General features: G+C 48.8%; 1 protein-coding gene across 1 annotated transcript in view; it reads right to left on the reverse strand.

Annotated features, from left to right (window-relative positions):
- Nucleotides 1-21,780, reverse strand: part of CCND2 (cyclin D2) — a 31,228-nt gene extending 9,448 nt beyond the window's left edge. The window contains exons 1-4 of the mRNA XM_066183789.1: nucleotides 20,682-21,780; nucleotides 19,014-19,229; nucleotides 16,360-16,519; nucleotides 5,135-5,265 (exon numbers count right to left, since the gene is read on the reverse strand). Of these exons, the coding sequence (XP_066039886.1) occupies nucleotides 5,135-5,265; nucleotides 16,360-16,519; nucleotides 19,014-19,229; nucleotides 20,682-20,876 (702 nt within the window). The 5' untranslated portion in view covers nucleotides 20,877-21,780. The remainder of the gene's footprint in view (nucleotides 1-5,134; nucleotides 5,266-16,359; nucleotides 16,520-19,013; nucleotides 19,230-20,681) is intronic.
- Between the last annotated feature and the right edge of the window lie 1,644 nt (nucleotides 21,781-23,424).

Raw genomic sequence — 23,424 nt, forward strand, 5'->3', positions numbered from 1 at the left:
CTCCCTGGGCGCGCCGGCCGCGGCCGCGCCTGTCAATGGACCCGACGGAACTCCGCCATGAGCCCGCGGTGTCACTGCATCACCCCATTGTTGCTACACACGCACAGCACTCACTGGGGAACAAAAAGCTGAATGAAACGGAGCAGCTGCCAACTCAGGCAAAGACAACTTAGGAAACTATCTCATTCTTCCTTTCTCTGGGAGGCTATTTCGCCTGTTGTTTCCTTGCATACAAAATGCGGTCTGCAACAAATAAGGCAGGATAAGATACAGCGAGTCCTGTTTCTTGCTTCCAAAACCACAGGCCCTAGACACTACAAAGGAGGGGATAAATGGTGTATGTGCTGTAGGGACAATGTTCAAATGCAATCCATTCAAGATAGATTTCCACGATTTTTTTACTGCAGCTCTGAATTGTTGAGCATGAGTGGTTCTTCACTTCCGTTTCTGTGCAGAAATCTGCAGATCCTTATGAAGGGATGTCTCTGATCTTCGGAATAAAAAAAAATCCCGGCACTGACATATGTGGCACATATAAGTGGAGATATTTTAAATGCCATTTATTATGGATCCAGTCTTCAAAACAGCCCCACTCCATGTTTTTAAGGGCCCACAGCCAGCTGTTTCAACAAGCCTTTAAAAAATGCTTGGTTCCTTGCTTTTTTTCTACTTCAGGTCCTTAAATATGCTTTAGATTTTCCAAACCACACAATACACACCAGTTACCCTCTGGGAACAGACTTTTAGAGATGACTTCTGCCCACATACAGGCATTGGCTCTACCTGAAAACCTCTCCCTGCTTGCTGATGCTGGGGAGACCAACTCTTGTGTGTCATCAGATGCAACCTGGACAACTGCTCTTCCAGGAGGCGAGGGAATAGATTTACCCAAGGAAGGTCTCAAGCAAAACAGAATACTGATTGCAAGGTCTTAAAATGTGCCCTACCCATTCAGCTATCCTTCCTCACATCCCGTAATTGTGCACAGCAGGGATGCTTGTATCCTCCTCCAAAGCATCTGGCTCCACCAGGGACAGGATACTGCTCACACTGGAGTGCTGGTCTGGGATGCTATGGGAATTCCTGACTTCCTGAGTTGTTTATTTTTCCTTTGCAATGACCCACCAAGAGATGCACAGGGAGCTCTGCAGCTTCCTGCCAGTAGGTCTGTTAACTCTTCGCTCACCAGCCTCTCCTCTTCAAGCAACCACAAAGGAAATGTTCCCATCCCCTGGCAGAACAGACTGGAACATGCAATCCCCATCCTACAGAGCTGTGTGAAGTTAGAATCAGAGGCACAGAATGGTTTGGGTTCAAACAGACCTTAAAAGTAATATTGTTCCACCCCCCTGCCATGGGCAGGGACAGCTTGCTCTGGACCAGGTTGCTCAGGATCTCATCCAACCTGGCTTTGAGCACTTCCAAGGATGGGGCAGACAGTTTCTCTGGGAAACCTGTGTCAGGGCTTCACCACCCTCTCTAATTGTAATTCTAATTGTAATTCTAATTGTAATCTAATTTGAATTCCTAATTTCTTCCTAATATCCAATCTAAACCTACTCCCTTTCAGTCTGAAGCCATTCCCCCTTGTCCTGTTACTACAGTTCATAACAAGAAGTCCCTGTCCAGCTTTCCTGTCGCCCATTCACAGATGCTGGAAGGTGCTCTGAGGTCTCCACACAACTTTTTCTTTTCCAAGCTGAGCAGCTCCAACTCTCCCGTCGTGTCTCCACAGGGGAGCTCTCCAGTTCCCTTTATCAATTCCGTGGCCTGCTCTGAACTTGCTCCAACAGTTCCTTATGTTGGGAGCACCAGGACATGTAAGCAGTACTCCAGGTGGAGCCTCACAAGAACAGAGCAGAGGGGGAGAATACTCTCCCTCAGTTGTGTGGGATTAGCTCTCAGTGGTTTTTAGGGACAGTAACAATCAGAGAAGACAGTTCAGATGCACTGTGCAGAGCTACTTTCACTGCCCTTCAGGCTGCTGAGCTTCTCCAAGAGCAGCTCCCTGCTGTTTATTTTGGTTGGTGAAAGGAGTAATGAAACCAGGTTGTCCTGGCCCTGTTGTCACATTTTCTACAGCCTGTGACTGAACTCTCACCAAAGAGCCCAGGGCTGCTATTTACCAGAAATAACTGGTTATCCCTAAAATGACAGTGGCAGGGTGCCTTGGACAACTCCATCTCACGTCTCTGGATTCATACAAGGATAGCCAACACCAACATGTTTTTGAAAGGAACTCGTGCTGGTTATCTGCTTACCCAACAGCTGGGCTCTAAATTACATGTTGTTTATTAATAACGTATTTTTGGCCTAATTCTAAATTTAAAAGGTTCATTTGAGTTGTAAATGCCAAATCCAGTCTCAGTTACACTAATGTAAATATAAAATAACACCATTGATTTCAGCCTCCTGGTTAATGCTGCTATTTCCCAGCAAATAGACTGCCTCCTTAAATTATCATTATAAAACAGTGAAAGTTCAGAAAAGCTCACTGTACTTAAGTTGCATCAGGGTTTCATTACCATTCTTTCTTTTCATCTACTTGCAGCTTTGAAGCTGAGATTTTTCATGCTTCACCTCAGACAGTGACATTTTTTGAAAAGCCAGTGGGAAGGTCCTATCATCTGCTTCCATGCTAAGCAATCACACACTCCAAAACAAAAAAGAAGCAGAAGCCCTGGCACCCTCTGGCTGAGAAGGACTCTTCACCAGCCGCCTGATAGTTCCTGTGGGCTACCATGAGGCACAGGGGGCCAGAAGGTTTTTCTCTGCAGAACTGTTAATTTCTGTGAGTTCCCCACTTTTCTCCTGCATGATGGTCCTAAAGCCCAGTAACTCTCCTTTCTCTCTCTTGCCTAAGCCCCCACTGGAAAACAATATCATTCACACAGTGACAAGAAATTAATTGTACCACTGCAGGAACAGCTCTCAGGCATCAGAAATTCGGAAGTGAGAGAACTGAAGCTCTTCATTCAACTTTAATTAAAGTCCCAGTGTAAAATGTATTACAATAGTCTTTACTCTTTATTAAAACAGCCTTGGGCCAACTCTTACACAATCCAGACAGGACATTTTTTCCAATAATCCATTTTATACATGAGGCTGGTATTACTACCTATTGCTAAGCCTGCCCCACACTTCTCTGAGACCCCATTTTTCAGTTGCTTCTCTCTCAAGCTGTATCATGTGGGATGAAAGTTTCCAGTCCTGGGCCCTTTTGTATTTTTCCCTTTTGTATTTGCTAGAAAATACCTACCAAAATATTTCTCCCAAATTGAAACAGCAGGCTAATGAAAAATACACTATCTTGCCCAAGCTCAAAAACTCTGGCAACCGGCAACCTGTGGTTAGGCGGAGGCTTCAAACCTTGCAGGGAGTTAAGGTTATCTCTGCCTCAACAATGAAAACACCTTGAAAAAAATAACAGCACCTCTGATTTCTGCAAACGCTTATATTTTTTAGCAATTAAATTATCCCCAAGCTCCTTTCGTCTCAAGTTTGTTCTGATTTGGGGGATGAGTGAGACTCTCCTCTATAGTCTGTGCTCCCGTGGCTGAGACCAGGGGCAAAGAGAAGGAAGCTGGTCTCTACCCAGTGCTGACAGACTCTTGGAGAGATGTGAACAGTAAAATGTTAGGAGTTCTGTGTTATTTGGGAAGAGCATTAATTTTGTCTTCTGAAGGAATGTAGGTTCAGTCAGATCTGGGAAGATTTTCACCAGGATGACAAAAAGCATGCTTTTGACAACAAAACCCCTGCTAAATTTAAAGGAAAAGGTGTGAAGGCATTTTCATTGCAAAATGAAAACCCCATCTTCTGACCACTTAAGAACTACTAAGATGTTTTTGTAGGTATTTTCTTTCAGACTTAAAGAACCTGGATAGAAAAGACGAGCACAGTAGATAAAAGTTTTCCAAATTGCAAGATGCAGCAAAAGGGCCTTATAGACCTTACATTCAATTCTCTCAGGCACAGAAGGTATCTCTCCTCTCAGAGGGACCAAGATAATCAGAGGGATGGAGCAGCTCTGCTGGGAGGAAAGGCTGAGGGAATTTGGATTGTTCAGCCTGGGGAACAGAAGGCTTTGGGGTGACCTCATTGTGGCCCTGCAGTGCCTGAAGGGAGCCCACAGGAAAGATGGAGAGAGATTCTTGACAAGGGCCTGGAGTGACAGGACAAGGGGCAATGGCTTCACACTGACAGAGAGGAGGTTTAGGTGGGATATGAGGAAGAAATTGTTCCCTGTGAGGGTGGTGAGGCCCTGGCACAAGGTTGCCCAGAGAAGCTGTGGCTGCCCCATCCCTGGCAGTGTCCAAGGTCAGGTTGGATGGGGCTCTGAGCAACCAGGGATAGTGGAAGGTGTCCATGCCTGTGGCAGAGGGGTTGGAATGAGATGATCTTTAAGGTCCCCTCCAACCCAGGCCATTCTGAGGTTCTACGGTTTAGACTTCATGCACTCTCTATTGGAAATATTCTTTTTTCTGTGCAAATCCGACTTGAATTAGAATAAATGGGAAACCCCAGAACTGCATTTGAAAATTAGAATCAATTTGATTGTAAGAAAAAAAGAGAAACATCAAAATTCTCCCCTTTTAAGTAAACTGGACTAATTACTCCTTTTTAACTAAATCACAAACCCAAATCTTCATTTTACAGCGCTATCACAGATGTAATAATGCCACAACATTTACTCTGTGAATTAAAACCAGTAAATTATTACACATTAAGGACAGCTTGAGTTGTGCCTGTCTCACATCCTGCCTCGAAATTAGCTCATTATTCACTTCCTCCAAGACAAGAATTTTTAGGTGATACCTGAAGGAGGACCAGAAGAGCAGTTTCAGAGGTTGCAAGCACAGGACTAACAGCAGCACAACACCTCCTGGTTTGCTTTATGCCCCAGGGAATGCTGCCTGCTCACCCCATCACGCAGGACTCCTGAGGAGGCTCAGCCTGCTGCACCACCAGCTTGAGCAAGCAAAGGCTCTCGCCACCGCTTTGGAGACTCAAACCAAAGTGCTGTCCCTGCAGAAGCACCCCCTCCTTTCTCTCCACTCAGCCTCCAGGATCAGGCCCAGTTCTCCACTATGCCCTGGGAAGTGAAAGGAGAAGAGGAATGTGGGACACTCACCACATCTGTGTTTGTGATCTTGGCCAGGAGGTCCGTGAGGCTGTCCCCATCATCGAGCTGAAGGCCACAGATGGCTGCTCCCACACTTCCAGTTGCTATCATTGATGGTGGGTACATGGCAAAGTTAAAATCTGCAAGAACAGATCTGGGAATTAGTCCAAGCCCAGACCAGAAAAGCTGCAAAACATCAGAGGCAAGCAACATAAAAAAACCACACCCAAGAATAAAACCCGGGGAAGTAGAAGAAAGGGAAAAGTGCCACTCTTTTTGGTCCCATGGAGCTCATTAGTCACACTGCTCATCACAAGCAGTCAAAGGAGGGGGAACAGACCTGCAAATTAAAATGGAAATGCGGTTCAGTCTTTTATTCTCAGTGATGCATAAAGTAAACCTGGACAATTTTTAATAGTCTTTCCTTAGCTTTAAAGAAAAAGGAAAGAGAAGAAGGAGGCTTTCTGTAATTTATGTCAGAAATTTGGGTCTTGGTCACATTAGACCTCTCTGTATAACCAGAAAACTAACTGGAATAAGGTATCACAAAAGACCAAAATGAGATTTTTAGTCACGTCAATTTTTCAAGAGTTAATTAATTCGAGCATTTAAAGAACTGTCCGGGAAAGAGATTTTAATTAACGGTTCATCTTTACTACCTTAGCAATTAGGAAGTGAGAACACTTACAGCCCATAGCTATGAAATCAAAGAACAAAGATCACATTTGTTATTACTACTAATTCTTAATAAAAAAAGTTAAAAATACACTTCAGAACTTCCTCTCACACATCTGTCAAATAAGAAGAGAAATTAAAATAAAATCCTGTGATCTTTATAAGGCATTTTTATGGTTTATGATGCTGCCACAGACACTGGTTTATCAGCACTAGTTTATCTTGCTAAATACCAGCTCTCCTGCATCTTGATATATTCCTAAAATGAAACTTGATTTGCAAGTTCTTTGGTTCAACAACAACTCATTAACAAACCTTTCTCTACCAATTTTCAGTATTAGCAAACCTTTCTCTATGAGTTTTCAGCTGGGGGAACTGGAGTAGAAGGAAGGGTAAACCAAAGTAATACATAATAAGAAATAAATTACAAGCATACATTCCATCAACAGAAACAGATTACAGAAAACTGCCCAGCTGCAGATCCCAAATCCCCTCTGTCCACGAATTCTGTAACCCTGCTGCTGTCGGTGTAACCACTCTGGTTTTAGACACATGGAGAGTTGTTCTCAGACTCCCAAACTCAGAGCTGGCACATACTTCAATAGCTGTGGAGACAGCATGCTCTTCTCCAGGCTGGAATATATCCCTGGGATTGAAGCAGTCCAGTAAGAATGGCTCTTGGGACATAACATTCACCCAGATGGACCAGAATGGTGGTGTTAGAAGTGGGGAGATAAAAGGAGGAGTTGAAACCCTGACATGGATTTCTCTGTCTCACAAAGCCACCAGGAGGTTCCCACCTGCAAGCCCAACACTGCACGCTGCTTCCTACCAAACATCACACTCTGAAACACACTTTTGAAGGGCAAATTCCCACTGGCTAAAGTAAGGAATACAGACTGCCATTTTTACAAAAATAATAACTTATGCACTATTGTAATACAAGAACCCACTGTACATAGGAAAGCTGATTCTTGGAAGTGAAATTACATTGCCCTCCACCACCGAGTGAGACAACGAGGAAAACCTTGACTCCCAAACTGACAACAGGAGAACCTTGACCCCAAATTCTCAGTGCAGGACACAGCCCTGAGTATGCTGATCTCAAGGGAATGGGAATTACACTTCCAGGATTGCACTTTCTGCCAGTCACCAGTGCTGTCCCCCAGGGCTCAGTGTTGGGGCCAGTTACCTTTGATAAATGACCTGGATGAGACGATTGAGTGCACCCTCAGTCAGTTCTCAGGTGACACCAAGTTGGGTGGGAGTGTTGATCTGCTTGAGGACAGGAAGACTCTGCAGAGGAATCTGGACAGGTTGGATTGATGGGCCCAGGCCAGAGATATGACAAGACCAAGTGCTGGGTCCTGGCCTTGGGTCACAACAATGCCCAGCAGTTCCAGGCTGGGGAAAAGTGACTGGGAAGAGCCCAGCAGGAGAGGGCCTGGGTCTGCTGGTCCATAGTGCCTGGCCACCATCGTGCATGTCCAGGTGGGCAAGAAGGCCAAGGGCTCCTGGCCTGGGTCACCAGGGGAGTGGCCAGCAGGACCAGGGCAGGGACTGGCCCCCTGTCGTGGGCACTGCTGAGGCCTCACCCCGAGTGCTGTGTCCAGTTCTGGGCCTGGCACTGCAGGATGGACATTGAGGGGCTGGAGCGTGTCCAGGGAAGGGAACAGAGCTGGGCAAGGCAAGCTGGGCACGAGTCTGAAGAGGAGCGGCTGAGGGAGGAAAAGAGGTTCAGGGGAGCCTTATTGCTCTCTACACTTCTCTGACAGGAAGGTGCAGCCAGGGGTGGGTCAGGCTCTGCTCCCAGAGAACAAGGGACAGGACAAGATGAAACAGCCTCAGGATGTGCCAGGAGAGGTCTAGATTGGATATTAGGAAGAATTTCTTCAGGATGATCAGGCATTGGACCAGCTGCCCAAAGAAGTGGTGGAGTCACCCCCCCTGGAAGTGCTCAAAAAACATGCAGATGTGGCACTTGGGAGTCACGGTTTAGTGGTGAACATGGCAGTGCTGGGTTAGGGTTGGAGTCTTAGAGGTCTTTTCCAAGCTTAATGATTCTATGATCAAAATCATTTTCATGTTTACTTCACGTGGATTTATACAAACACACCTAAGGGATAACCACACCCCTAAGCTGGGAAGCAGCTCCCATGTTTTATCTTGGACGTACCACTCTCACTTATGCCTGGGAACTACAGGTAGCAATTGACTTTGCGTAATTTTCCCCTCCTTGTTCTGAGTTTCAGGCAGGATGCAGTAAAAAGCTGGTGCAGGGAGGGAGGGTCCATGTCCAGGCAGAACAGGCTGAGCAAAGGACAGAGCTCCACCTGCCCTCTGAAATTCCTTGCCTCGCATCACGACCTCCACGTTATCCGAACACCGGTGTTCTCGTGGCTGATTTTAGATCCACTCCCAGAAACTGTCTTCCTCGGAAGCTGAATAAAGAGGCACAGTGTCCCTGCCAACTAGCACTGCTGTAGGTCTGCTTCCACGTGGGGTCACATGCGAACATTTCTATGCCCAATAACCTTGTTAGCTCCCTTAATGTCATTCATAATGCAAATGAGACAGCGAGCGAATGGCCAGAGGCCCAGAGTGACTAAAGCTCAGCATCCAGAAAGTCTTACATTGCCTCTAGCTCTAAACTAACTTCCCTCCATAACAAGCACCATAAACTTGGCTATCAAAGCTACACATGCCCAGTCTTTGTTGTACAACAGGCAGCGATTTGTATCACTGGCTTCTATTTTTAGCATATTAATTAACTACTGCAACTGGTGAGGCAAGTGTCTCCAACTGGAGAGTGTGGCACCATTGTCTGAAGTCATCACCTCATCTCGAGCTATTGAAAATCATGGCAGTGACCCTCCTGCTGATATGAATTTAACCTGACATGCCCACAAAGGAATGGGGGGTGGTGCACCAATTTTGTGCACATGGTTCTCCACATCACCCTGGACCCTATTAGTGTGGAAAGAGCTCATTGAAAGAAAAGAAGCCACATTGTGCTGGGCCACCTAGAGGGTTGAATAGAAAAGGCTGAGGAAAAGAGCAGGCAGCGCAATAAAGGCCATAATTAACATATTTCCATATTCAAGCAAAGCAATAACTACGTGAAATGTTTTTCAAGGTGCAGTGAAAGCATAAATACTAAGTACCGTATCTGAGGGGATGCAGAACCGGCCCCCCCAGCCTCTTAGATTCCATTGAGAAATTCAAACCAAGCTTTTTACATGCTATTTTCAACTATAAACCTCTATCTCTCCTTCTACCATGACAACAAGACAAGCCTTGCCACCCTCACTCAGTTTTCACCCAGGTAAAACTGTCCCCTCTTCAAATTAGGTCAAAAATTTGCCATGAGATTAAAAGAAAAAAAAAAATAAAAGGTGGGGCCACTGAGAGACTATCTAAAAATGTGAGCTGAAACATATGCAATTACTGCAAATTTTTGTAGGAGATAATTAAACCTGAACTACAGAGGAAATTTTATAGAAAGCACTTCTTACTGGACATGGAATTTCATAAAAAGCACTTCTCCCTGGACACCTGAAGCAAGGTTATGGGCTAAATCCTTCTGTGTGCAAACTTGGTTAACATGCACTCAGAGCCTGCATCTAAAGCATGGCTCTGACTCTAACTTTGTTGTGATTTATAGGTTTATAGTTGGGCTCAATGATCTCAGAGGTGTTTTCCAACCTAATTGATTCTGCGATTATGCCATTCCATGGGAAAAGTACAAAAGAGTCTCATTGTAAGTTAGAGCAGCAGTGCCACAGCACATGCTCTATGAGAATCGGAGCACATGAACACTTAAAGGGAAGACACTGGCTTGTTAGAAAGCAAAACTTGTTTTACTTTCTATTCCCAGGCAATTAACATTAGAAATCATCCCGTCCCCATTTTAGTATCACCTATTTCCGAAAAGACCTCAAAAACAAGTGACCAGCCCTGCACAACCCCACTGACTTCAGTGCTGAAAATAAAAAACGGCAACGCAAGAAATGGCACCCTTTGAAATACAGCCACCTGTGGACCAGCCAGCCGAAGTCATCAAGTAAATTCAGGGTACCCTGAACCTGTCCCCCACTTTCAGCCTGGAGCTGACACAGCCAGGGCATGAGGAGGTTTTTCTGCCACTGGAGCACACGTCATCCATGCTGAAGTTCCAGGGCTGCGAGCACCGTGGCTGAGCTGTTTTGCTGGCTGTCTCCCAATCCAGTGGTCTTCACTACCTTCAAGCCAGGAAAATGCAAGGCTGACAGTCAGTCCAAAGCAGAAGGGAACTGGTGGAAGGAACCCAGAGAGGTCCTGCAAGGGGAAGCCTTAACTTGCAGCCAACAAATAAAACCATCAGAAGGAGAAGAGCACTGACAAATACCCAGGCTGAATGTGCTCCGTGTGTCAAAGTCAGGTGGGGGAACTTTACCTACTTAAAACGACCCTCATTTCTGATCTGGCTGCTGGTTGGGCTTTATTTTTGGCAGCCAGTTTTCATCTCTGTAATTTGATAGATATTTATTAACAGAGTTGGCAACTGCTGTCTTTACAGAGTTGGAAACTGCTGTCGTAAGGAAGGTAATTTTTCCCATGGTGGGTGTAAAAAGGGAGGGAAAAAAGGTATGTTACCTCCATCAGGAAAACAGGTATTGATACATTAAAATTATATAGATGATGGTCACAGCCAGCCTCGGACTTCACCCAGCCAATGCCTGTACTATGAACACAAGCATGGATCTACATTTAACTGTCTAAGTTTAAAAGAAAAGTCTAAGATAAACAGTGGAAGCAGTGAATTTAATTCTTGTCTGCTTTGATGCAAATGCAATTCCAGGGTCCGTGTGGTACACTTTTGTTTTCTAATAGAGTTGGTTGCATCTGCAATGGTAATTTTTTTCTCTTGCTCTTGTATCTTTCCAAGACACTGCAAATTTTCCTCATGTTAACTATTTCTACTTTTAAAGGCAAAACCAGATGATTCTTCAGCCCTTCAAAGCAAACACAAAACTTTCAAGTAAACCAGGATGCAGACATGCTTCCATCCTTTGAGTAGGTGGGAGGGCAGACATCTCATTCTGCTCCTGGGTTACAGTAAAGCAAACAGCATTTGGCCTTTACACAAATGGGTCTGAAGTATCCTAAATGTTAATGCTTCATCACAACCATCCAAGAGAGGTAAAGGCAGGGAAACGCACTGTACAACCTGTGCAAGGGAGGGGACCACTCACAACAATATGCTCATTATCTGATGGTTAATACCATTTCTGAACAACTGTTTGCACTGATTATTATTTGCACTTATTTTTACACCTTCCTAACCAAGGATTAGGATGATATCAGTGCCTGAACCACCAAAATGTCAGACCTGCAGCTGGTAGAAAGGAGAGCAACTCCTCTGGCAGCTCTAGAGTGATGCCAGCTTATATCAACACATTCTCTCTTTCTCTGTTTCTTTCCACCTCCTCCTGCCAGACCTGACTGGTCATGAAACATTCCCGAGGCCCTGACTACTTACTGATGGCACTTCCTTGGTTCTTGTGGCTCCGCTAGCTGGAAAGCTCAATATACTGATAAGAGCTGCCTCTCCCTGGAACAAGCAAGACCCTCCTTTTGTGTAGCAATAAATTAGTGCAAAATACTCTATCTTCTACTATGCAAGAAGTTCCTGCAAATGCTGCCATTTTGCAACATGTATTTTATTTCTTAAGACGTTTACATAATGAAGCCTCTGCAGACTTCATTCTTCCCCTCAGCAAAGAACAGGTCTCAAATAAAACTTGTATCACACGTCCAGGCTCTGGTAACTTACACTGGATGAAAAGGGGATGCAGAGTAGAATTTCCCAGCAGGAATGCTGAGGAGCAAACAGGCCTCATTCTGTGTAGCCACCCTGTAGATCACTACCAGGGCTGTAGACCTCACCTTGGAGTCTCTGCTCAGACAACACTCCCATTGACTTCCACAGAACTTCTGTATGAAGGAGGATGCAGGATTTGGCCCAGAAGTTAAAAAAAGCCTTCTCAGCTTTCAAGTGTAGATGATTAATGTCCCAGAAACAGTGGGCAGAGGTTTGGCACACTGTATGAAACTGACTTAAAGCTGACATTTTCCCGCTCCTTCTAGGCCTCTGTGCTGACACAGGCCCTGAGGCCGGAGATGCTGGATCCACCACGGGCACATCCCACCTGCCACAGGACTGAGCTGAGGCACAGAAAAGACCATGCAAAGGACTGAGTCCAGGACTGAGTTTTGTGCAAGCTGCCTTCTATCTCTGCAAGTCGGCAAAGATTTTTGCTTCCAAGTTTTGCTTGCCACTCAACTAAAATCCTGTGAAGCTCCTCACAGAGATTAGTGCCTCCATTACAGCTCGTCTTTCTGAAAACCTGTCATGCGCAGGCTGCCCCCCCTCAAAAACCATTCCCTTACAGACTCACATTAAAAAGGGTATCCTCCACCAAAACTGTAGCATGTACAGCCTCGGAGAGTGTAACACAAGGAAGCAATTGTACACCTTAGACTCTAAACAGGCTGCAAGAAGAAATGATGAGCACGCCGAAGTGTAAAGAAATAATGCACAGTCCTCTTTCCAGCAGCAGCATGGCAGGCTCTGCACACACCTCTGTATCCACTGCCCTCTCCCACTCCTTCCAGCAGTGATTCCCTGGCTTGGAGCTCAGCACAGGTGAATGGCCAGCCCCTGAGAGAACATTTCCAAGCTGTGCAGCGCTGTGCAAAGACACGGAGGAACAAAGGGTGCAGAGCAGTAAAGAAATGGAGGTGTGGGCAGAGTCGAAAAGCAACACAATTCCAGCCAGTAAAATAAGGATGATCTCCATTGGGCTCACAGCTAAACAAGGATCTCCCATGCTAGAGAATCCCAGAATCATTAGGGCTGGAAGGGACCTCTGGAGTTCACCCACTCCATACCCCTGCCAAAGCAGGGTCCCCTGGAGCAGGTGACACAGAAATGTGTCCAGGTGGGTTTGGAATCTCTCCAGAGACAGAGGCTCCAGGCCCTTCCTAGGCAGCTGTTCCAGGGCTCTGCCACCCTCAGTGTACAGAAATTCCTCTTCATGTTGAAGTGAGATTTCATGTGTTTCCGTTTATGGCCACTGCTCCTCATCCTGTCGCTGGGCATCACTGTAAAGAGCCTTGCACCATCCTCTGACACCCTCTTTGAGATATTTATACACATTAATGAGATCGTCTCTCAGTCTTCTCCAGACTAACCAAGCCCAGCTCCCTCAGTCTCTCCTCACAAGACAGAAGCTATGTGCACCCCTTAAAGGCCCCAAATGCATCCGCTTGGTGCCTTGAAAATTCAGAAGCCTGCTGAAGGAGGTTTTGGCTTGCACAGGGAGCCTCCATGAGAAAACAATGACATGGTGACAGATCAGGCTATGCCAGGGCACAGCATCCATCTATGCACTCTTACTGCATCGTGAGCCAGACAGCTGGAGGAAAACGCCACTTTCATGCCCTCCTAATGGAGAAGTACACTCCTGAAACCTTTGTGAGGGCAGAGCAATGAAAAAGAAAACTATTCAGGACGATACACAAGCTTCTGTCCTGCTCAGCAGCCGTATGTTCTGATGGGACCAAGGGCAAAGAGGGAGACATTCCAGTTCCAGTCATGCTCATGTGAATCATTAATCACTGCAGGGACTGGGGAGAGGCCATGGGTTTATATCCACGCAGCTTGGTTCAGGAACTGGGTTCAAAATAAAGGCAGAGAAACAGAGAGAGTGCCAAAGTGACCAAACATGACTAAAAGGAATGTGCAGAAGAACAGAGTATCACCTCCTTTTGGGGAACCTTCAGATGGAAAGGAGAACAGGCATGAGTATCACAGTGATCCTACACATCCAGCACAACACCCAGTAACTGTTCATGGCTGCTTCCTTCTTCATTTGCTGACACTAAGTGCTGCAGGACTGAGATCACAGCCTGCTCTGTACAGGCAGGGAGCACCTAGGAATTTCTGGTAAAACGTTTTTGCTGGGAAATTAAAATGGAGCAGCTGGTGAAGAACTAAGGCTAGAGGAGAGAAGTTCAAAATATGCCAGATTTTGCATTATACTTTTAAGAAGAAAAGTACTTGAAGGCAGAGAAAGCTGCGCTGAGATGAATCAGGAAATAGAGATTCACTGCTGTGCTCCAGACCAGAGCTATTAGCCAGACAGCCAGGTCAGGTCTGGCAATAGCAAAGAGTCAAACCCAGGCTAAAAACACACACGGGGAGCAAGGAAAGAGGGAGCCACATGTCAGAGGAGGTCCTATTGCTAAAAGGAGGCAAATGGGGAAACGAAACACCAGGCTTAACCCAGGCTGGCAGAGAGCAGCAGCTCTGAGGGAAAAAAGAGAAAGAAGAAACAGAGCAGCTGATAAGAGTTCTGCAACAAACAGGACAAGAAAAGGAAATGACAACTGGATCTGGAAGGAAGTCTGATGAGAAGGGGCTTTTCTTCAAAGAGTGGCAGTGAAAGGGAAACTCTGTAGTAACAACATTTCCACAATGGAAACTGAGGTAGCAGTTCACAGGTAAAGTGGTACTGAGTGCCTGGTAAGATCTCTGCTTTTGAAATGAGAAAGTGTTGTGGGCGCTCCTCAAAACAACACAGTGGTCTGTGGACAATGGGATGAGAAGAAAAGAAAATCTCCAGCCAGCACCACAGTGCCCTCACTTTTGGGAAGCTCTGTACTCAGCAATTTTGTCTTTCACTTTTAAGAGAAGGAACTCTTGACCTGTTGCCTCTTTAAACTCCACACAAAGAACTTCATTTCATGCATTGGAGACATATAACATGAGAGGCAGATCACATGGGGGACACACATGAGGGAACTGCATGATGGGGCTGAGGGCTGGAAAGGGGGCACTGCTCTGGATCTCAGTAGAAGGACTTCTATAGCATGGAGCTAACCACCAAAGAATTCATGGAGTGAAAAGAAGCCATGGACTTTGGAGACTCTTTCACAGGCCCACAGTCTTGTAACGGTTTGGTTATATGAAAAACCTTAAGGACAAAGGATTACAGACCAGAATCTGAGATGTTAAATCATAATTAAATTCTAGGGCTTTCAAGAAAATAATGTGCTGGATAAAAAAGAAAACTAACCAGAACACTATAGTAGGAAGTGAAAGCATCAAAAGAGTGAGAAGATTGTCTTGTTTGAAAGGCAACATGGAGCTGCATTGGAGTTTGATTGCTGATGGTGTGAAGATCCAGGGAAATGTCCATGGGAAAGACCACCTTTTTCATATCACACAAGGCAGAACAGTGAATGCATCCTGAGTAAGGGGAGAAGGCAAAGAAATCACAAGAGTGATCCTGCAGTATTTGAGCAATATTTCTATTGAGTCCCGTGGTCTTTGGTCTGAAAAGCATCATGCAGCAGTGGGAAAAGAAGAGTAAGTCTGAGCATCATGGCAACCAAAAAATCAATTACCCTAACACAGCCCTCTAACAAATCTCTAAAACAGGTCAACTGAGCTAGGAAGAATTGGCCAGCATTGTAAAAGCACTCACTATGTCTTAAATACCAGGAAGAAGGTGTTCAAACCCAAAAGTTGCATCCAGTGTTCCCTTCCCCTCTGCAAACACACAGGCAAAGCAGTTCCTATCACAAAGGACCAGGTATGTCAAACTGGTGAATTCAAACACTAACCCATCCACTTCTTGATAATGACTCTGGAAAACACTGCATGCTATTTATCTAGTCCAGGTCTAGCTTCTAAAAAGTAGTCTTACCATTAACCCTTTGGATGAAAATTCAGAGTACACTAACTTTGTAAAAGTAACTGAGGAAAGAAAAACCCAAACAACAAAATAACACACAAACAAAAACCAGTGTTTTGCAGACAGTTCAAAATTAAAAAGCCTCTCTTCCACAAAGGCAATTATTCTTATCTAAATCTTCAGAAACTGTGTTCAGCCAAATGACAAACTGGGTGTGCAATGGTTCCCTATGAAACACAGTAGTTTCACTGCTTTCTTGGGGTGAAGCTAGGAAAGAATCCAAATGTTTTTAGGAAAAAGAAATAATTTCTTCTTAAACTGTCATTCCCTGTGCTTCAGGAATGTGGTAGTATCACATAAATGCTAAAACACACAATTTTACCTTTTATCTGGACAGAGTCCAGTTAATGAAAAGCTTATGAACACATTCACGCAATGCATTAGCTCAATACATTTTGGGCTAATTGCCGTAACAGCTTCTGTATTTTGAGCTGTCCTTACAAATGATCCATGGCCCTCTAAAAGAAGCAGTGAATGGGCAAAATAAAACCCAGGATGGTCTAATCCAGCCTTACAAGACTTCACTGCAAAAGCACCACACACATCAGCTACACTGTGGGTCACTACTGCAAGAATTCTGTCCAATGCACAGTTTTGGGGCCAGATTTGCAACACCCTTTGCAAACAGTCCCATGGGATTTTAGCTCCTCTTCCCACATCACGTAAGGATGGAGGGGATAGAAACACCACCAGGAACAAGTCTGCACTTCTGACCACACTATGAGCAGCAGCAGCAGCCAGAGCAGCTGAGCCTACCTGTGGCACAAAGGGCGATGAAAGTTTGTGCATGCTTCCGGATCAAAAGCAACTTGTCTTTAGGGAGAGGCACCTTCCTTAGGATGTGTTCAATGAAATCATGTGGGGTGACGGCTGCAAGGTTCCACTTCAACTTCCCCAGCACCACCAGCTCCCATTCCTGCAGAGGGGGGACAGGGAGAGCAAAACAGAAGAAAAGCCATAAGCAAGCCTGCGAAAAACCTCTGCTAATTTTTTATTATAACTTTATCTTTTATAACTTTTGCTCAAACCCTTTTTTTCATACGCCTCTACTGCTTTGAAGTTGTTGACTTTATATTCTTTTTTTTTTTTTTTTGAACACCAGAAATGTCAGGCTCTACTGAAAATAATGAGACCTGGCAGCTCCTGCCAAGGTTTTAATTTTTTTTTTTTTTTTTTTTAAATCCAGTGCTGAATGCCCACCCAGAAAGTTTAGCCTGCAATTAGATATTGCCAAGGTCACTGTAGTCCTTTCCTAATAACTTCTTTTAAACGGCTATAGTCCTTACTTTATAGCCATTTAAAGCCCTAGGGACAACCGTGCACAAAAATAACCTAGATATACATTCCTTTTTTCAAAACTGGGGAAGTTGGCTTCATGGTATTCCCTCTCAAAACTGTACTCCAAAGGTCTGCAGATAAATCTGATGGTGCTTAAACTACTCCAAGACAGGCTCTGCAGAAAGGAAATGCACACAACACAGCCAAAGCGTAGCCTGTGTAAATTATCTGCCAGTAAATCATGTAGGAGCCATTCCCAGATTCTTTGCACGCCCAAAACTCCCACTGCAATCAAAGGAAAACTTGGGCGTGTACGTAACTACCGGCCATTCCCTAGAATGGGATTCCATGTGCAAACAGCACCCAACTGCCAGATCCAGCCATGGGGTGCATGACTTGCATGTTTCAACATTTAAACCAGTTCTGAACGCATTACAGTGCCCCACAGAGCGAGCAAAACTCAGGCCTCCGACTCGCATTTGTCTCATCCATCAACTATTAGCTATTAACTAAATTCCACACACTGATTCCTGAGTCCTGATGATGCCTGATGGAGCCCAGCGTGGTGGGGAGCCTCAGCTGAGCTCACAGAGCTGGCAAGTCAGAAAAAAAAAAAAAGTCCTTTAATTTTGCAGCCACGGAGACGTCAACCAGCGTTGCTGAGAAACCATAAACATGGACCCCACAATGCCATTTCTGCAGTCGTTTCCCTGAATAGATGCCCACTTTAAGAGCAAGTTACTATCCTACAGACATTCCTGCTGAATTATGACAGAGCCCTCCATGGCCTGAAAAATCTCTACATATATGCAAAAGGCTGCAGAAACCAGAGAGGTTTTTCAATTTCTCGAGAAAACCTATAAAATGTTGGAATATAACAGCGATTATGTGAACTAAGGCCTGCTCTTCCTGGCATTACTGATGTGACAGGTTTTGAGAGAGAACAGTCAACCCAGAGGACCAAATACAAGGAAGCACTTTAAACACATGCTTAAATCCACGTGGCACAAGAAGGTAGGGACATCGCTCTGCATATTTGCACATGAGGACCATGGCACTTCCCCTGCCATCTGTGCCACCAACAGGACACGTCGCGGGCCTGACAGCCAGGCAGGCTTTGAGGGCACGGCTCTTTAACCCTGTGGAAGCACAAGCTACCAACTCCACCCCCCCCCCCCCCCCCGCCCCGGGGAATTCCCAGTGATTCATAGGAAAAGTTCTCCTTGCAACTCAGATGGTTACAGCCATGTCTCTGACCTAGCATCCATGTCACCAAGGGGCCCTGGTGCAGGTTCAGTGCTCCACATCATGATGTATACGTCATTTATTTCCTTCAGTAATTATCAATTTGCTTCTGCTTCCACTGCATCTGAACTGAGAGACGCAGGAGACACAGGGTGGTTTAACTGAGCCGTATCACACAGGATGGGTGAGGCTGGAAGGGACCACAGTGGGGCACCTCGTGCCACCTCCCCGCTCCAGCAGGGAGCATCCCAGAGAACAGGGCACAAGACTGGGTCCAGACAATTCTGGAATATCCCCAGTGAGGAGACTCCACACCCTCTCTGGACAATCTGTTCAGTGCTCGGTCACTGCACAATGAAGAAGTTCTTCCTCGTGTTCAGGTGAAACTCCCTGGGCATCAACTGGTGCTGCTGCCTCTCAGGCACGGCCGAGCATCCCGGGCCTCCCTCGAGCATCCCGGGCCCCCCCGGCCCCGGCCTCGGCTTCCGCACCGCCGCATGTCTGCCGCCAGGTGGCGCCGCCGCGCCGCCCGCCCGCGCACGTGCGCCCGGCGAGGTCCCCCGTGGGGACAGTGGGGACACGGCGGGGACGGACCCACCCCCGGCACCGCCAACCCCGGAACCCCTGGCAGCGCCGTGCCCCCGCACGAGGCGGATAGCGGCCGCAGCGCCGCACGGCACTGCCAGGCGGCTTCGGAGGACAGGGATGTTCCCGCGGGTGTCCCCCGCCCTCAGCGTTGAACCCCGACACTTTCTGGCCGTACAGAAACGCGGGAAAAGCGTGGGGTTTTTCTCTAAAAGGCAGGGGTTGGGTGGCGAAGTGCTGGGTGCTCTGCCAGCGAGAGAAAGGTGCTGTGCCGGAGAGGAGGGAGGAATGGGGCTGCTTACCAGCAGCTCTTGGGGTTTGATGGAATTGTCCGTGTATATGCACAGCTTCTCGGCTGTGAGGGGGATTGTCTCTTTCAGCTTGGAGGCCAGGAACATGCACACCGCCCCCAGCAGCTGCAGATGGCACTTCCGAGTGGGCACCACAGCTAAGAATCTGTCCAAGTAATTCATGGCCAGAGGGAAAACTTCTTCTTCGCACTTCTGCTCTTCGCAGACCTGCAAGTGAGGAGCGTGGGGAGAGAACGATGGGGCAGTCGGGGGGCAGACGGGGGTGGGAAGCGAGAAAGAGACAAGAAGGAAAAAATGAATAAATGAGTGAACCCACCAAACAGACCACTACTTCCCTTGCTTTTGCTCCTGCTATTTTTGTTTCCCGGGGAGCTAAATTTTGGGGGAGGGGGAGATCTGTGGAGAGGCTGGGAAGGCTGTCAATCGGCTTTCACATTCCTTTAGTTCATTCAGTAAGAAATGAATTCAAGACACTGTGTGGGAGAGCCGAAAAGCCCCATCCAGCAGCAAGCGAGCAGCCTCAGACTTTTTTTTTTTTTTTTTTTTGCGACCCAATTTTTCTTTTTTATTTCGTCATATTTTCAAAAAATCGATAAAAAATATCAAAACTTCCCCGGCGGTCCCGGTTTTGGGGCTGGTGGCATCCCGGGACGATCCCCGATCGTTTCCGACAATTGTAAAAATTCCCCCGCGGGGTGTCCCCCAGCCCTGCGCCCCCAATCCCGCGTGGGGGGGAAGGACGAGAGACATAGCGAGGGCGAGGTGGGGTGGAGAGAGAGCCCGAGCCGCCTGGATCTTTTTAGCAGGCAACGAGCAGCAAAATTCTTTTAAAAATTTACCAAAAATCGAAGCCGCGGAGAAAAAGCACAATTCGCACATGAAAACCAAGCAGGGAGTCTGGGCTTTCCAACCCACAGGGTTTGGCTCGGTAAAGGTACCCCCCAAAGGAGATCCGAAGGGGCAAAAGGATGGCTGGTGGGGCCAGCGCAAGGCAGGCAAGCCTGCGGGGCTCCGGGCCCGCTACCGCTGCGCCTGAAGCCTCGGGGCGAACAGGGGGTTCGGCGCCTGCCCCACGGCCCCGACACACCGGGGGTCCCGTTCCGCGGGGGCGGGGGGCACTCCCGAGCCCCCCGGAAAGGAGCGGGGACAGCCGGGCTCGGCTCTGCGAGCGGAGTCCGCATGCAGCGCAACATGGCGAGAAAAAGGCATGTCCTCCCCACTGCATACGTGGGCACAGAACCCTCGCCGGGCAGAACGCGAGGCACACAGGGCACCCCCCGACCCTCGCCCTGCTCCGAGCGCTGCTTCCTTTTCCCAGGAATGCCTCAATCACAAGCGCTCCCGGAGGCGGATTTTCTTTGCTTTTAATTGCAAATGACTTTTCCAACTCTCCCCCCCACCCCAGCACGCCGCGCTTCCTCTCCTGCACCCCGCTCCCGGAGCCCCCCGGAAGGGGCGACTTCCCCCGCGGACTGCCGGTGTCCCCCGCGCCCCTTCCCGCACCGGCTGAGCTCCGGAGGGGGACAAGGAGGACAGGGGATCGACAAGAAGGAGCCACCCGGTGATGAGAAGAGCGAGGGGCTGCAGGGGGAGAGGGGCCGGGGTGCTGCCCGCGGCCGCTCTGCCTTCCCCCGCTCCGAGGGGCCGGGGTGTACGAACCTCCAGCATCCAAGTGGCCACCATCCTCCTCATGAAGGGCTGGATGTCCTTCTGGACGCACTTGAAGTAGGAGCATTGGGGCAGATACCTTTCCTCTATAGTTAGTAAGTTGTGCAAAACGCGGTCATCGTAGAGCAAGTTCGGGTCAGGCAGAGCTCTCCTCATGGGATCCACCTCGCAGCACAGCAGCTCCATGTTTCCAAAGAGGTCTCCCTCTTTCTCTGATGGGAAAGGTTTTTCCTTTTTTTTTTTTCTTTTTTTTCTTTTTTTTTTTTTTTTTGGAGGGGGGGAAGGGGGTGGGGAAAGGAGAGGGGTAAAGGAGGAGGGGTAGGTGGGTGGGAGGAAGACGGCAGGGCTTTCCAGCTCGCTCCTGCCTCTCTTGAAACTTGTCTCTCCCTCTCTTGATTTCTAGCCTAAAGTTGAAGCGAAGTGACGCAACTCGCCAGGGCAGGCAGTTCTCTCTTGTTATTATGGAGAACAGCAGCTGGTCAGACGTAACATCAAACGCTTTTTTTTTTTTTTCCCTCTCTCTATAAGCTAACAAGGAACCAGGAGGCCCTCGTATAGGGACACACAGACACAAATGACAGCTTCTCTTTTGCTTCCTTCCAGCAACCAAATTAAAACCGCTCCACATTTGCCTTCTGAGGGAGCCCGCTCCCGATCAATTTCCCTCTCCTTTTCTTATTGCAAGGAGCTGTGGGCTCCCCTCGGTACCCACCTAGACGATTGGGGCGAAGTATGAAATTCCCTGGCATAGCAGGGTGCCAGATCCATGCCTCGCTCTCCCTGCTCCGGCGCCCCCTTAAACCTGCAGCCGGAGGGGGACAGAGCTCCCCGCTAACAGCAAAGCCCCCCAAAAACCCATGAGGGGTGGGGGTTCCGCGGCGTCTTCGGGGTGAAATCTCACAACCACCACGCTACTTCCTCCGGCACACATTCGTGTTTTGAGCAGGCGAACCGTCTTAGCGCTGCATGGCCACAATGATACAACTTTCTAGGAAACGGAGCAGAGGAAGGAGGGAGGGAGGGAGGAGGGAGAAAGGTTGGCTGGGGAGGAGGGGGGAGGTGAGAGGAGTTATGTCCCACACAGGGTGATTTCCACCCTGCTCGCACTTCGCCGGCAGTCGCTCCCCGCCTGCAAAATGTGACAACTTTTCGAAGTCTCTGCAGGCTGCGGCAGAGCGGAGGCTCCCGAAGGGGAAGGCGCTACCGGGGCGGGCTCGGAGCGGCCGCAGCCCCGCGGGGCGCGGGGTCTCCGCAGCGGCCGCCCCTCAGCCCCCCGGCCGCGGCCGGCGCGGAGGGTGGGCCGGGGGTGGCGGGCACGGAAATACCGCCTTAAAAGTGCGAGCGGGGACTTTGGGGCGCCGCTTCCCCTCCCGCTATTTGCATAGCCAATAGCTCTGGGGCTCTCGCCGCTGCGCGCTGATTGTTACCGGGCAGATTATATTTTAAGGGCGCATGATGCCCGGGCATCGAGAGTAACCGCGGAGGGATGCGGCGAGAGGGAGCCCACCTCACCTGAGCTCACCGCCGGTCCCGGCAGCCGCACGGGCTCTGCCGGCACCGGGGGCAAAGCGGGCGGGCGGCCGTCGTTGCCCGCGAGTGGGCACCGGCGGCCCCTCCCACGCCAGCGCTCCCCCTTCTGCATCAGAGCGGATGGGAGGGGTGGGAACAGCCTTGCCGACTCTCGCCGGAGTCGTGCAGCCGGGCTGCCCCAGGAAAAGCTGGCTGGGATACTGCCCCGCAGCGAACCCGCCCGTCGGAGCAAAGGGCTACTTGCGCAGCAAAAAGCCAACGGGAGTGTCGCCCGCCTTCATCCCCAGCTGTGGGGACAGCTGAGAGCAGCATTTCCCCACAAACTCATCCCCGCGCACCCCTTCGTCCCGTCCGCGGAGCGCGCAGCCTCCGGGCGCAGCCGAGACGTGGGGAGCTGCCGGGCATCGTGTGTGGCCCCGGGAGCCGAGCTGCGGCTTACCGGGACCCGGGCAGAGCTGAGCCCGGCAAGGCTCGCGTTGGAGGGGCGGCGAGGAGGGGGCACCCCCCGGCGCACGGCGAGGGCGGCGAGAGGGTCCCGCTGCGGCGCGCTCCGCAATGAAAGGCTCTTTAACTTCCACCATTCATTTCCCCTTCCTGGCTGCTCCTGCGAACAGGGAGCGTGTTGTGTCAGCGCACGTTTTCCTTCTCCAAACTTAAATTCATAAGCGCTCCCGTCTGGCTTTGTAGCCCTACAATGCAGCGATTGTGATTTATGTGGGTTTCGGGGGGGAGGACAACGGGTGTCCCGATTGTCCGGCAGCGACTTTCCGAAGTCGGGTGATGTCTGGGGCACGGCGGGGAAGGGATGCGGGGGCCCCCGCACCCCGCGATGGGGCGGCAGCCGGGAGAGCAGCCGAGGGCACCGCGGGCGGCCCACGGCGCTGGGCGTGTGATGGGGATGTCCCGTTAGGGGAAAAAAAAAAACCAAAAAAACACCTCCCTAAATCAATAATAAACGGAAGCGTGCCAGTTCTGCACGCGGAGGTGCCGCTGATCTGCAGCAACGTCGCGCAAAAAAACCAAAACAAAAACAAGAAAAAAACAACAAACCGAACCAAACAACAACAGCAAAAAACCCCAACCAAAACACCTTCTCGCGGTGCGACGGCTTTAATTGCTCGGTGCCCGTTTCCAGCGGGGAAACACCGTCCCTGGGAAGCGCGGCCGGCGGGCAGGGAGCCAGGGACCCGCGGCCGCGGAAGCC

This window comes from Chamaea fasciata, unplaced genomic scaffold, assembly GCF_029207755.1.
Source record: "Chamaea fasciata isolate MVZ Bird 193981 ecotype frontalis unplaced genomic scaffold, bChaFas1.0.hap1 SCAF_5, whole genome shotgun sequence".
Lineage (NCBI taxonomy): Eukaryota > Metazoa > Chordata > Aves > Passeriformes > Sylviidae > Chamaea > Chamaea fasciata.